At 34.7% G+C, this 14,872-nt stretch overlaps 1 protein-coding gene across 10 annotated transcripts in view; it reads left to right on the forward strand.

Moving 5' to 3' along the window:
* Positions 1-14,872, forward strand: part of LOC145685837 (uncharacterized) — a 162,721-nt gene that overhangs the window by 114,439 nt on the left and 33,410 nt on the right. For 8 of the 10 annotated variants that reach the window (XM_081758435.1, XM_081758433.1, XM_081758438.1 and 5 more), the window contains 2 exons: positions 3,387-3,486; positions 13,714-14,159. In XM_081758435.1, the coding sequence (XP_081614561.1) occupies positions 3,387-3,486; positions 13,714-13,954 (341 nt within the window). In that variant the 3' untranslated portion in view covers positions 13,955-14,159. Of the gene's footprint in view, positions 1-3,386; positions 3,487-5,405; positions 5,508-13,713; positions 14,160-14,872 lie in introns of those variants that run through there. The other 2 variants (XM_081758442.1, XM_081758443.1) reach the window with 2 other exon arrangements.

Consider the following 14,872-nt stretch of genomic DNA (forward strand, 5'->3'; position numbering starts at 1 on the left):
TACTGAGGGGTACACTGAGTAAATGTACAAAATTTCAATCTTGTAGTGCAAAAGTAAGCCCGCGAAAAATAATATTCCCCAAATACTCCAGATTTCCCTATAAAACAAGATCTCAGATAACAGTTTCCTGAGACATCCCTATTTATCCTAGGAGCATAGTACGTACATCATTTTCTTCAGAATAGAACAGCCTTTGAAACGGTACCATTCATATGTCTCCATCTGAGGCGGGAAAATCACGGAAAAAGCTATGTTTTGTTAAAAATATTCTTTTTTAAACATTTTTGCCCCTCTGCATCCCGCTGTTTCCACACAGAGATCTGAAAACATCTGAAAATTATTAAGGGGTGCACTGAACGAGTGTGCAAAATTTGTCTTCTGAATGCAAAATGTAACCCTCCAAATAATAATAATAATAATACGCATAACAAAAAATATCATCTTTTTAAATTTATGACATCATCACACACCATGACTCAACGCAGAAAGGCGTGAAAGCATATGTAACGTGTTCTAGAATGCCTCCAGTCATGAAGAAAACGAAGTAAAAAGCCTTATTGGTACTTTTTTAATCGAATAGTGAAGATTCTACCCTATCACCTAAAAATAGGTGATATAATTGAAATGTTAAGCATAAAGAAAAAGCACAGCAACGTTTATCAAAATGACACTTTTTTTTCACAAAAGTTACTTATATTTGGCAGGGGCCTATTTTTAAAAACTCATTTTGAGGCGAAATTTATGTATTTCATGCGGCAAGCTAGTTCTTAAAAAAAAAAAAAAAAGGATAGGCCCCCTCTAAATACGCCCCATTATCTAGGAACAAACAAACAGACACGCACAAAAAAGAATTTTCTACTTAAATGTCGATAGTGATTTTCCCGTTGAAATAGTTACCGACCTTAAAACCCAAACCCAATGTTACGAAAAGAAGAAAGCAGGGTTGCTCCATTACCTGTTCGAAACGGGATTTTCCCTAATCATCCTCTGCATGACATTTGTTTTCATACTATACTGTACATTTGAGTCTCATTGTATTTTGATTATAAATTTCCATAATCGAAATAACAAAACAGAAACGGGATTTTACTTATTTTCACTTTAAATTAATTTATTTCGAAATTCGATTTAAATCAACGATTTTTATTTAAAAAATCAAGTGATTTAAATCAGACTGATTTAAATCAATCCACCCTGATAATTACTGTAACAACTATTCTAAAATGGAAACAGTAGCACAAATAATAACAACGAAAATATAACGCAACAAAAAGGAATTAACAAAACGGAACTTGACGCCAATCCGACAACACTGTACTCTCGGGAGATGTTTTCCGTGTAGCGCGAGAGAAGACACTGACAAAATTTGATGGGTGGCGGTTGACGACTGGAACACACCCTCACGTTCTATTGGGTGGCGAAATCGGTAGATTTAGGTCAAGCTTCATGACTCGGCGCGAGTACTATAGACGGCCTCGTATTTCTTATCTATCGGCCTTTGCATCAACAGTGAATTTCGTCAACTTGCTCTTCATATTTCATGAATCTGCCTATCCGGGGGCTTCGCTCCCACTGTCTTTGCTCGACCAACAGCCTCGCACCACTTGATACCACAATTCTACCGTTTCTTTTCCTATTTTAACTATCTAGAAGATAAGATTTTTTATCCCAAGAGAACGGCCATTTAAATAGCATGGGAATTTCTTCATTCCCCTTTAGACCCCTAAAATTTAAAAATATTCACTTTTGGCAATTTTCCTGTCGGTTAGTCCCGAAAAACTACAATCATGCCAAATTTCATTATTTTAAGTCTGCCGGAAGTGCCTAAACATTTTGGGGTGTAGAAGACGTCCCGTATAAATAACATGGAAAATATTTTTCAGATCCTCATAAAACTACTCTACAGTTTGAAATTTTTGTTTCTGATGATTCACTTAGGTAACCCTAATGAAACCGTACAAGCATACCGAATTTCAAGTTTTTATCCCAATTCTAAGTACCTAAAATATCAGATTATAGGTCCAGAAAAACGCCCATTTAAATAACATGGGGAAATTTTTCATCCCCTCTTTAGACACACTAAAAATTAAAAATATTCACTTTGGCAATTTTCCTGTAGGTTTGTCCCGAAAAACTACAATCATGCCAAATTTAATCATTGTAGCCCTACAGGAAGTGCTCAATAATTTGGGAGTGTAAAAGGTGTTCCATATAAATAACATGGGAAAGATTTTTTCAGTTTCCCATAAAACCACTCTACGGTTTGAAATTTTTATTTCTGATGATTCACTTAGGTAACGCTAATGAAACCGTACAAGCATACCGAATTTCAAGTTTTTATCCCAATTCTAAGTACCTAAAATATCAGATTATAGGTCCAGAAAAACGCCCATTTAAATAACATGGGGAAATTTTTCATCCCCTCTTTAGACACACTAACAATTAAAAATATTCACTTTGGCAATTTTCCTGTAGGTTTGTCCCGAAAAACTACAATCATTCCAAATTTAATCATTGTAACCCTACAGGAAGTGCTCAATAATTTATGTCAGCTCATGTAGTTTTATATATAGTTAAGATAAGATGTATATCATATATACGTTGCACACCCTGCTTTATTTTGTATATTAATAATTAAAATTGAAATATTTATTTTTTAAACATTATAAAAAATTATAATACAGCAATTTTAGATTATATCAATACAAAATAAAATATATGTTTTATTTAACGTTTGAACACAATTTTGTGCCTTTCAAAATAAGCGAGAGACCACAGTTTATTTATATTAACAACTAACGTTGTGGACTATGATAGTGTTGTTTGGAAGTGCACCTGGTATCCTTGGATGCTTGTCATGGTTGCAATAATAGGGTACGACTTGAAATTTTTGAAATGGGTAAAGGCAATGGAAGATGTTTGGTGCATCTAGCAAGAAACACATAATTTTACACAGAAATGAGTAGAATTCGCAAAGTTGAATTTAATTTGGTAAACATAATTGCAAGAATTTCACTGGTTTTGAGTCAATTTGAAAATTCTATTTAGCGTTAGTTTTAGAGGGGACAGCACCCCCTCTAGCCGTTCCCTAGCTACGGGCCTGATTTTGATCCACCATTAGGGCTGCTAGAAGTTTCTTATTCCTATATTTTTTTTTCGTATTGCAAGTCGTGTGTTCACAAAGTTTTGTTGAGATGTAACATTTATTTTAAAGAAGCTTTACGGGAGCCCAACTTCTGTTGTTGATCTGTTAAACAAATGGCAACTCCGATTTTCACATTGTGTACATTGGTAGTATGTTGTATTATTATTTGTTACTGCTGCAATGTATTCTAAAAGAAATAAAAGTATTTCTATTTTCATTATATTTTTTCGTTCTATTTCAGCGTTTCGGATGACGATGGACGTCTTAAAACTTTATGGAACACTAGTGTTCATATATGTTTCCAATAACGTGTCAAAGAAGATCGAAATTAACGATTGCAGGTTTGTTTTATGAGACTTCCGATGTTAATTCCTTAAGATATTATACTTTTGAATTTGTATTAAAATTTTTTACTTCTATGGCAAAAATATTGAATTGTATTACTGCCGGAAACAATTCAACAACCTAACACCATATGATCCAGTGTAGTTACCTTCTCAAGTAATGATCGTGACCAGAAGTTCTGACCCTCTGGGATTTTAGTTTAGTACATTGAAGTTAACCCTGTGCTTCTGCAACCAAAATTACTCGCTCACATCAGGTATAAAGGTAACAAGACAATGGATAGGAATACAATTTTGAGCCATATAGTTACTTCTTACAAAAACAAAAAATATTTTTAAAAAAGCATGTGCATCTCGTGTTGCATATCGTATAGGCACTAACATATTGTACGCTCATTATTCACCTGAAATAAAAATGGAATATAAGAAAAAATATATGTTCGACCCACTCTGACTTTGTTCAACATCACATTACAGCATGTAACAAACTTGATAACTATTAAAGTAGTGTCTTTCCCATCTATACCAGGCTACTAATGTCGTTTCAATAGGAAACAAACCTTGTTTAATACACAGATGGGTAAACAATTTGAAGAAAGTAAATCTCCAAGTTCGGCAAGTTTCCATATCCAGTCTCTTAACCATTAAAACATTTACGATTACGCTTACCCCTATCGATACAAGGATTCAAGCTGTTTTACGTAGGTTATTCTGACATAAAATAAAGTGACTTACGCGAAAAGTATAGGTCGGTCAAGATGGAGTTCCACATCATCATTTACAAAAATAATGTATACCAGAGTTTTGTACTGTTTTGTACAAACAATAAAAAGTTTTGTACATGTCCCAAAATGTCCCAAATTTTAGATTTTAGTGTGGAACTCCAACTTGACCTCTGAGTTCCACATGTGCGAATTTGCATCAGAGTGGTGTCATTAGATAGAGGAAGTTTTGTACTGTTTTGTACCAACAATAAAACATTTTGTACCTGTCCCAAAATGTCCCAAATTCAAACTTCTAATTTGGAACGCATAAACAAATCTCAGTTCCATAAACACATATATCAATGATAATAGTCTCATTAGATAAAGAAAATTTAACTAATGTTAACAACTGTATACGTATAATTAGAAATTATGCAATAAAAATAAAATTTAAATTTCAAATAATTACAATCTAGGGGCCACGTCCCATGACGGGGGCGTGAAAATCTCATGGAGGTGCGAGCTTCCAACAGAACTAAACTACCTTCGAAGTTAAAATGTTAGGAATATTATATCAAAGGCGTTTTAAATTATATATCGTAAGAATACAAAGAACTATTAATAATTGTAGTTTTTATAAGAAGAAGCGGTAAACTATGATCTGGACTGCACTACAGTAGTATGCAGATATCTTCCTGAGAATAAATAAATAAATAAATAAATAAATATTATTATTATTAGATAAAAGTCCGTTCTTTACACGAGAATGTGTTTAAAAGAAATATTTAAAAGGCATATTTGAATACTCTTCCCTTCTTTACAATATTTATTTTTAAAAAATGAAATAAAAATGAATGAAAATGAGTCGATGAAGTTCAAGCTCAAAAGTACGATTCAAACATTTCCTCACTTCAGTCACTTAATGAATAGAAAATTGGAAATTAAAAAGAATTATAAATGAACCCACAACACCCTTTAGAAGCTGAACGTAGTAAACGCTGGGGCACGTCTTTAACCCGTAGATACACTTCTGAAAAAATCACCATTATTACACTTCCAGGGTCATTTTGACCCACATATATTTAACATGGAAACAGACTGGAAGCATCTAATTTTTTACGTTGTTTTTGTAGTAGTCCTGTGCAGTGTAGTAGTTTTGTGATTGATTAGTGTTTATGCATACCATTTCATTTCATTTTCATTTCATTATAGACCCAGTGGTGCCAATATCTCAAAATCGAATTTTCTTGGACGAGATGTCGTTTAGAAATGGACGACTCAATATGGTTTATTCGTTGCTGCGTGCAATAAAATGTAAGAATAATTACAATGATTTCACTTAACAGCAAATTAAACAAAGATTAATGTGCAAATAATATACATGTATCAAATATAAAATTTATGAAATGTTTTATTACAATTACTTTCAAGAAAAGAAGTAGTTTTTCGCGTAATCCTAATTTTTTTAATTTCTCTCCTCAAGAAACTACTATAAAATAATATTTAACTGCATAAAAAAATTCTATACTTTCGTCTCAAGAGTACTTCTAACTTACAACAAGTTGGCCCTTTCTGCCTAAAACAATATTCTGATTAAGGCATGGACAAGCATTAAGTGCACAAGATAGATTGAGCTTTATGCAAAGTCGTTTTGACGTATGATTAGCGTCTTACTAAAGGTCGTACTACTGCAGGAGACATATGAGGGTCGAACTCTTTAATATGGCACTAATCACGCGTCAGAACGACTGTGCGTAAGGCCCGAATTGATTAAATTTTGTCACATGTTTTCTAACCGAAAATAAATGTTTTGTAGCCAAATTTGTTCACTTCTTTGAAGCTATGGCGGAAAGTTGGAAGTTTTAAAGATAGGTTTTTGAAAAGTCGCTACACTTTTCGTATTTTTCGTCCGTCGCCGCTTTGTCGCCAGGGCAACGAAAAGTCGCTACGCGTAACGGAATTCCGCTATAGTTGGCAACACTGTGTTGAATATAGAACTTCAGAGAAATATTTTTTTCATTTTTGTTGATATAAAGCGAAGTATATAGAGTGAGAAGGAAATGTATTAAACTTAAGTGAGAAGGATATAACAAAGCAAAAAGAGACTTTAAGGAGGACTTTAAAGACTCTGTCAAGAGACTTTAAGGAGAACACTCATTACACGTACCCGCCCCATATATGTAGCAGAGGAGAGAAAGTCTACGCTATATTCGTCATTTTTTATTTCTGGTGAGCACATGTACAAAAATTTGTCATCTGTGGATGTGGATGGGAAGCATTAAAAAAAGTGAATGACAAAATGTATAAAACTCTTGCTTATCCTAATTTGTAATAAGCGTGATTTCGCTATCCGTTGTCTCTTTCTACTCCCCATGGAAGCACTAAACTTTTCCAGAGTTGACCTAGCATCATGAGGCAACAGAGGAAATATATGAATTAAGAAATATTGAACTTCGGTCCAGAAAGCCAGAAATAATGGCGCTTGGGAGCCGATGCGCTGAACTCATCGTTCAATTGAATGAACACCAGCATCTGGCCGGTGATACACCTTCATCGACTGTGGCGGAAGGTTCAGTTTTGTTATGCCTGCTGTTAGCTAATTTCATCAGTATTTAAATATCGTGTAATCGAAGAAAACTGGAAAGAATATGACTCTGGCCGGTCATATATAAATCGCCGACCATATATAATCTGTTGTTCAAAAAATGGCACCCACGGGCCACAGAGCACTATTCTACAGGTCAAAATATAGCGAAAAATATATATAATTATATACTTTTCTTATGGTCGTCTCAAGACGCCATTTCCACTATGTGACAACATCGCATTGCAGATAATGGAGCAGACAGTTAATCTACCATCAAATAGTTACATCAATTCTTTCCCGATGGTCGTTAAAGTCTGTAAACGTTTATACTAGCAACTACTATTAGCATCGGTGCAAAAGAAAACTTGCTAACAGAAGAGCAAATATTTAGCAAGTTAAGCCAAATAGCTTTTTTTTTTTTTTTTTTTTTAATACGTATTCTAGTTAAATCAGTGTAATGTTATCTTGTAATGAATCCCAAATAAAGAATTGTTTAAGAAAGAGAGTGACTCAGTTCCAAAGAGTTGTTAAATTCAAGTAATAAACTATGCTTCATTGCTTACATGTTTTAATAATGCCTCAGTGCAGTCTCACTGAAATCTCAAAATATAGGTCTATAGATAAATTTTTAATATTCCTTCTAAAAATAGGCATAGTTACATTATATAGATATTGGGAGTAATTTCATTAATTATACAATTAGATCGTAAAATAAACAATAAAAAGTAGAACACAGTGAGATTTGAACCAGGTAAAAATGATCTCTTAAATTTACAAAATAAATGTTTAAGAAACATGACTTAACACGCTAGACTACCAAGCCAAATCTAAAAGACGGTACTGTTACATTATATTCTGTATAATCCATACAACTATCTTCTGTTTGTTATTCATTACTAGTTTTGATAAACAAAATACATAAATTATTTTATTCTCAGTCAATTAAACTTTGAATTAAAACCTTAAATTAAATTATGTCACTAAACGAAACAGGATCGCAGACTCCGGAGGATCTCTCCGTAGCAGCTTTTCGGGTTCTCAGCACCCCACAAAACAGACAAAAATAGGAAAAGAGAAAATAAAAGAGCTAACGCAAAAGAAAGAAAACTGAATTCTAATCCAATTTGGTTGCTTTGGTGATATTTTATATTTAGGATCTATATATGAAGCTCCTTTCAGTACTTGAAAGGTTCATATCCAGATATTGTAAGTACTTCTTATACTGTAGAAAACCGTGCTCCTTTTTCCATGTAAACAAACTTTGTCATTTTTTCTCACACCTTAGATAATTGAACTTGTGTGCCTTGAGCTCTAAACACCCCAAATGATAGTAAGAACCGACATTTTCTTAGGGTGACAAAAGATATATAAAATTTGAGCTGAGATTTAAGATACGATGGAAATATCCGAAATTATGATGCAGATGATGAAAAGACAGCAAAAGTCATCTTCACTGTATTTTTTCTCAATGAAATGGCTATTCCTTTAAATGGCAGATTGAACATGATTTTTTGATGCTTCATAGATCACAAACGACAGACATTGAAAATAGTATGGCGAGAACTAAGGTCGGGTTAGAATGTTCCTAGTTACACCGCAATACTCTCATCTAAGAATACATATTTTCCACTGTGAGAAAAAAAAAAAAGAAACGAATAGAATCTATTCATTCAAAATACGTAAAATTACATTTTTAGGAGAGCCAATTTCTAGAATTATCCGGGAAAGGGCCGCCCTATAAGCCTGAGTGGTTTCTGTACCCTTAAATTCCCGGTCTTGAACAGTTAATTAAAGGACCCCTACTGATTTACAAAAAACGGCGCTTCTGCATCGAAATATTTCTGAGGATTGGCATTTTTTGGTTTTGTTTCACAGAAAGTACTATCCTCGTAATACCAATGTAGAAATGATAAATGTTTTCTACAATTTCTAGTTATACTTAACATGACAATTATTTCACTACTAGAAGTACATGCATTTCATTGTTATGATGTTACACAAGCTAGTAACACGAGACTTGCTTCTGTATCAATCCGCCGCCTCATTTGTGTAACACACACACACACACATAAATTACTCTAGTTGTGACTTTTCTTGTACCATGATAAACGCTACCGACGCTAAGAGATGGCGTTAGTATCAACGTCTTTCAGATTAAAGGAAAGTACGGGTAATGACAATCTATTCTGCAATCGGTAATGGATTAGCCAATGAAGAATGCTGAAACGGAAGATCAGCCAACCAGCATGTTTGATATAATTCTAAGATACCCTGAATATGACTGTTATGGAATATGTCCATTGACTCTGCTCTTGTCAGCAGTAATTCTATCTGGCGACAATAGATGTCCCTGTAACGTGGGTTCCTTCACCACGGCATGGCGCGTCCTCAGGTTGCGGACCCTCCCGTGTTGATGGAAATTTCAATTTGCATAGCAGTGTCTGGGTTTCATAAAGCATCGTTAACTAGTATGATAATATAAAGCAAACTTGGGAATTAGTAGTAACATTGTTATAAAGAAACAAGTACTAAGTTAGTCTTATTTTACAGATGTCTATCAGAAGGCTTTTATTGATTATTGAGTATGTAATAACCTCAAGAAAGGGGAAACTGGAATTGTGCAATCCGCCAATCGAACTTCATGAATACAATTACTTAAATTCACTTATAATCAGGGGTAAAAGTGCAGGGTTACGCGGGGGATGCTGTCCTCCCACTTGCAGAAAATATCTATAGCGTTCTCCCACTTTCTAAAAAAATTACAATGGGCAAATATAGACACGGGGAACAGCGTGACGTCATGCGTCCCCCTACCTTTTCAGATCTAATTTTACCCCTGCTTAAAATTCACTTCGTAATTCATATTCTAGCCAAATGCAACTTGGATTTTCCTTTTGCACTAAGCCAATCATAATTTTCCTTACGCCATTTCAATGAAGTGATATTTATCACTGAGATAACTATATGCCAAAGATATTTGTAAAACCTTGTTTAAAATGTTCTTGTTTACAAATGTACACTTTATATACGTTTTATATTTTCTTACTGCTTAATTCTCTCAACGGTCACCACAATATCCAAAATTTTCAATGATGCATTTTTCGCCATTTAAATTTTCTAGATACTCTTGTTATTTATTCGCATTAGATTTGATGTTAGATCACATTAGATTTTAGAATTTTTTAAGTAATGGAAAGTTTGTCATAAAATTAAAAGTACGATTTCGTACAAGTCTTAGTATTTGGACAGTGTTCAATAATTTCCTGGTATTGTTTTAATTAATTTAGGAACAGCTATTTAGTAATCTTAGTATTTTCGAAGTAGAATCAATTAAATTGTTCTTTGGTATATAGTTTTTGTTTGTCGCTGAGTAGTAATATTTGATTTACTTACTTTTTCAGTGTGAAACTTAATAGCTGTCGCATGAGTTTCAATGGATTGCTTTGTGGATAGTGTTTTTTTTTTTTTTTTTTTTTTTTTTGTCACTTATATTAGCCTTCGCGCTCTGGAGATTTCCGCAATTTTGTTCAGGAAATTTCAAATTGAATTATGATGCAACACTAACAATTGTTTGCTTTCATGTTATTCGCATCAGAAACACATTTAATGATTACTCGGTTGGAAAGAAAGTCACATAATTTCTAATAGATGGTCCGTTTCTAGAGACTAACTATAAATTATACTGATTACACTAGTTAACAAATTTAAACTTTTTGTTTGTTACATGAGAAAAATCACCTGATCTTAAAGGAACCTTTTGCGCTGAATTCGAATATGCACTCGGTTTCTCTCCATCACGTACAGTTTTCCCGTAACAGAGGGATTTTCGGGAAATTCCCTCAAAAATTTCCCTGTTTCAGATATTTTATTCCCCTAGCTCCTGTCCCCTTACATATAGTAACATAGAAATTATACCTAAGTATACCTTGATTTATATTTAATAAACCCTAAAAGTTTCGTAAAAATCGCTTTGTTCTTTCTAGAGAAATAAATATATTTGTATGTATACTGTGTGCACTGTTTATTGCACCTGATAGTAATGCTTTCAGATCTCCTGAGTTGGGGTAAAAACGATTTGCTTTATTACTACAAACACAGACATAAAAATGAATATTTACAATAGTCAACAACACACTTGTATTGCTCTCTGTAAATACTTCCAACGTATATTTTTTTTAAACGTACAGTATATGTATATCTTAATACATATATATACAATTCTCCAAGTTTTTTCGTTTTGTTCATGAAATGGTTATCAATATTTGTTATCAAATGTAACAGAATGCAAAAGAAAGAAAGAATGGAATACAGACTCATTGTTGACAACAATGAACTAATGCAGTCTGAATTTTCCACTACGGTATCGTTTCCCCCCTCCCCCCGCGCATTTCTTTCTTTCTTGTGTTCTTGACACCTGGTGAGGGAGTTTTGTTCATTTTTATATTGACATGTGGTTTAACACTACTTCACTTTCAAAGTTGTCTTTGCTGCTAAGAGTGCTTTCATGTTTGATCTTAACGGCATTATACCCAACTAAGACCAGAAGTTTAGTTTGTGATCAGTACAATGGCGTCAAGAGGACAACGTTCGTGTGTTAACTCACCAAATAGTTTTTGTTATGTGTGTGGCCAGTTTGTAGTTAAAGGACAGTGTAGATCCATTACGCCATCGGTGAAACTAGCATATTATATATATTTCGGATGTCGTGTGGGAGATCAGGACAAAACTTGGGCATCCAACATAATTTGTGCGTCGTGCTACGTCACTTTACTTGCATGGGCCAAAGGGAAACGGAGGTTCATGAAATTTGCTGTACCAATGGTGTGGAGAGAACCCACCAACCATCTGGATGATTGTTATTTTTGTCTCACAGTAGTTAAGGGACATTCTAAAAAAAAAGCAAATACACAATAAGTTATCCCAACGTTAAATCCGCAATTAGACCTATTCCGCACGGGGATGAACTTCCACTTCCCGAGCCCCCTACCAACTGGGAAGAGATATGGCCAAAAGACTCTGATGATGATCATGACCTTGATGAACCATCGACATCAACATGTACATCCAAGGATCCAACGTTCATCTCTGACTGTGTTCGCGAGCCACATTTCATCCGGCAATGTGAACTTAATGACCTAGTCCGTGATTTGCACCTGACAAAACAAGAGGCGGAACTTCTGGGATCAAGGCTCTAGCAGTGGAACTTATTGGACGCAGAAACGAACATATCAGTGTACAGGAAAAGGCATGTTCAATTTTCAAGCTATTTCTCAATGCAGGATAATGTGTGCGTATGTACGGATATAAATGGGTTGATGGCGGAGCTAGGAATTCCTTACGTTCCAGAAGAATGGAGGTTATTTATCGACGCGTCAAAAGTCAGCCTTAAAGCTGTCCTTTTACATAATGGAAGCAAAAAACCTTCTATACGACTTGCGCACTCAGTGAAGATTAAGGAATCCTATGACACCATGTCAACTTTGCTAAATCTTATAAATTAAAAGGACCATTGTTGGCAATTATGTTGTGATCTCAAGGTAGTTGGTATTTTATTAGGACTGCAGTGCGGTTACACGAAGTACCAATGTTTTTTATGTTTATGGGATAGCCGAGCTGATGACAAACATTGTGAAGTGAAGGAATGGGAACCTAGAGTGAATTACGTACCTGGAGAATGCAACGTCAAATAAGCTCCTTTGGTAGATCCTAATAAGATATTACTACCGCCACTTCATATCAAGTTAGGATTTATGAAAAACTTTGTCAAAGCCATGGACACATCTGGTGAAGGTTTCAAGTATTTGCGAGATAAGTTCCCTAACCTGAGTGATGCTAAGATTTCAGCGGGAGTGTTTATTGGTCTCCAAATTAGGAAATTAATGCTTGATGATAGCTTTGACAGCAAGTCAAACAGTGCTGAGCTAGCTGCCTGGACAGCATTTAAGTGTGTTCTGCGCAACTTTCTGGGCAATAACAAAGCTGAGAGTTACACAGAAATCGTACAGGACATGATACAGAAATACAAAGAGTTGGGTTGTAGGATGTCTTTAAAAATCCACTTTTTGCACTCCCACATCAGCTTCTTTCCTGCTAACCTAGGTGCCCTCAGCGACGAACAGGGGGAAAGATTCCACCAAGATATAATGACAATGGAGAAAAAGTACCAGGGACGATGGGATGCTTCAATGATGGGGGACTATTGTTGGGGTCTTGTTAGAGAATGCAACATTTTTTACAAAAGAAGGAAGTAGTGTACGTTTTTGTAACCCAATGGAAGTTTCATATATTGTGATAGTTTAGATTGTCTTTTCATGACCTTTTGGTACATTTGTATTATTGTTTATTGTAAATTGTCACACTTGTAAATTATATTGTATGAAATTTTATATATGTGTTTGTGGTAATAAAGCAAAACGTTTACCTCAACTTAAGAGATCTGAAAGCATTGCTATAAGGTGCAAAAACAGTACACACAGTATACATACAAACATATTTATTTCTCTAGAAAGAATAAAGCGATTATTACGAAACTTGGAGGGTTTGTTAAATATGAATCAAAATATACTTGGGTATAATTTCTATGTTAGTATATGCAAGGGAACAAGATCTTGGGGTGTAAAATAAACGAAAAGGGAAATTTTTGAGGGATTTTCCCGAAAATCCCTCTGTTACGGGAAAATCGTACGTGACGGAGAAAAACCGAGTGCATATTCGAATTCAGCGCAAAAAGTTCCTTTAAGAACAGGTATTTCCTTTTATGTAACAAAACCTTTGTTAACTAGTGTTATCAGCGTGCAGCGATTAAGTTTTTGTGGTGAATTTAGCTTTTATATTATTTTGTTAATTTTACGCTAATAAATCACTTTATATAATTTCAGTTTCAAGTGTTCCTACAGATAGAATATAAAATATTTTATATTGTATTTTTTTCAGTGATTTCCGTACCATGATACTGGAGTACTTTGAAGGTATGAAGGACGCCTTGCTTGCTAGAGGAAGACTATACACGCTAGTAGACTGGGAGGGAAAAATGACAGAGGATTGCATTTGCCAAGGAACATGCTCTGGGACAGAGAACAAAGCGTCTTTGCGTACTGAACACGATGATGATTATGATTATGATGTTTATGCAGCAATTGATCAGTTATTCATGGAAGACCACAGAGCTGATTAGATAGACCTCGCTTTCACTGTATTATTTTTATTGTAAATTTTTAATTCAGTGATTAAGAAACCATATAAGGAAATTTCCAAGGGACGTGCGACCAACTGAACTAAATAATGTTGAGTAATGCTTTATTTTGTTTTATATAATCTGCTATGTTCTTCTCAAAAGCTGTTGTATAGTCCGAAATAAAGTAGAGACCCCACCCACTGTACAGAATTATTTTTTTTTCATGGTCTAGTTTGAACGACAACGGTTGTCCAGCGGGACTGTATACGTACTTTCTAAACCCTCAATTCTTTTGCTCTCCCTGCAGAAAGACATATTATTAGAGCCTGTTAATATGTGCGTGATCTTGGAAGGTACCGAAATAGTGAGAGTGGCCCAAATATGTGTGCGTTCGTAGCTAACGTTAAACGGAAAATGTCAAAGCGAACAGCGAATAAATTGAACTGGAGTGGAAGGAGTGTTTGCATTACTCTTTAACCACTGAGATTCTTAAGTTATTTGATTTTTCGGCAGACACTTCTAGCTAGTCAGTGACCATCATCATCCTTCAAGTATTTGAATACTTGAAAAACCTGAGATAGCCCATAAGAATGGCCAACATGGTTTCCTAGAGAACCACAATATGTCTCACTGAATTTCGTGTCTAATCTTCATATCATGCCATCTGTGCGATTTCTGCAGTTCGTAGCTCGAAATGCCAGAGAATGCACTCTCTAGATTTTCAGTATCAATTTCCAGTTGTCAAACTAACAGTATTTTCATATAAGGTCCAGAAATTTGATTTTTCTTTCTTAAGTAACTGTTTTTTCTCAAGATCTCACCACACTTTTTCTGACGGAGACGGTTAGTTTTACTCTTTATTTCAGCCTTTCGGAGGCGCACTCTTTATGATGCACATTTTGCCTGAGCTCCCTCGTG

The sequence above is a fragment of the Thermobia domestica genome, chromosome 5, assembly GCF_964235325.1.
Source record: "Thermobia domestica chromosome 5, izTheDome1.hap1.1, whole genome shotgun sequence".
NCBI lineage: Eukaryota > Metazoa > Arthropoda > Insecta > Zygentoma > Lepismatidae > Thermobia > Thermobia domestica.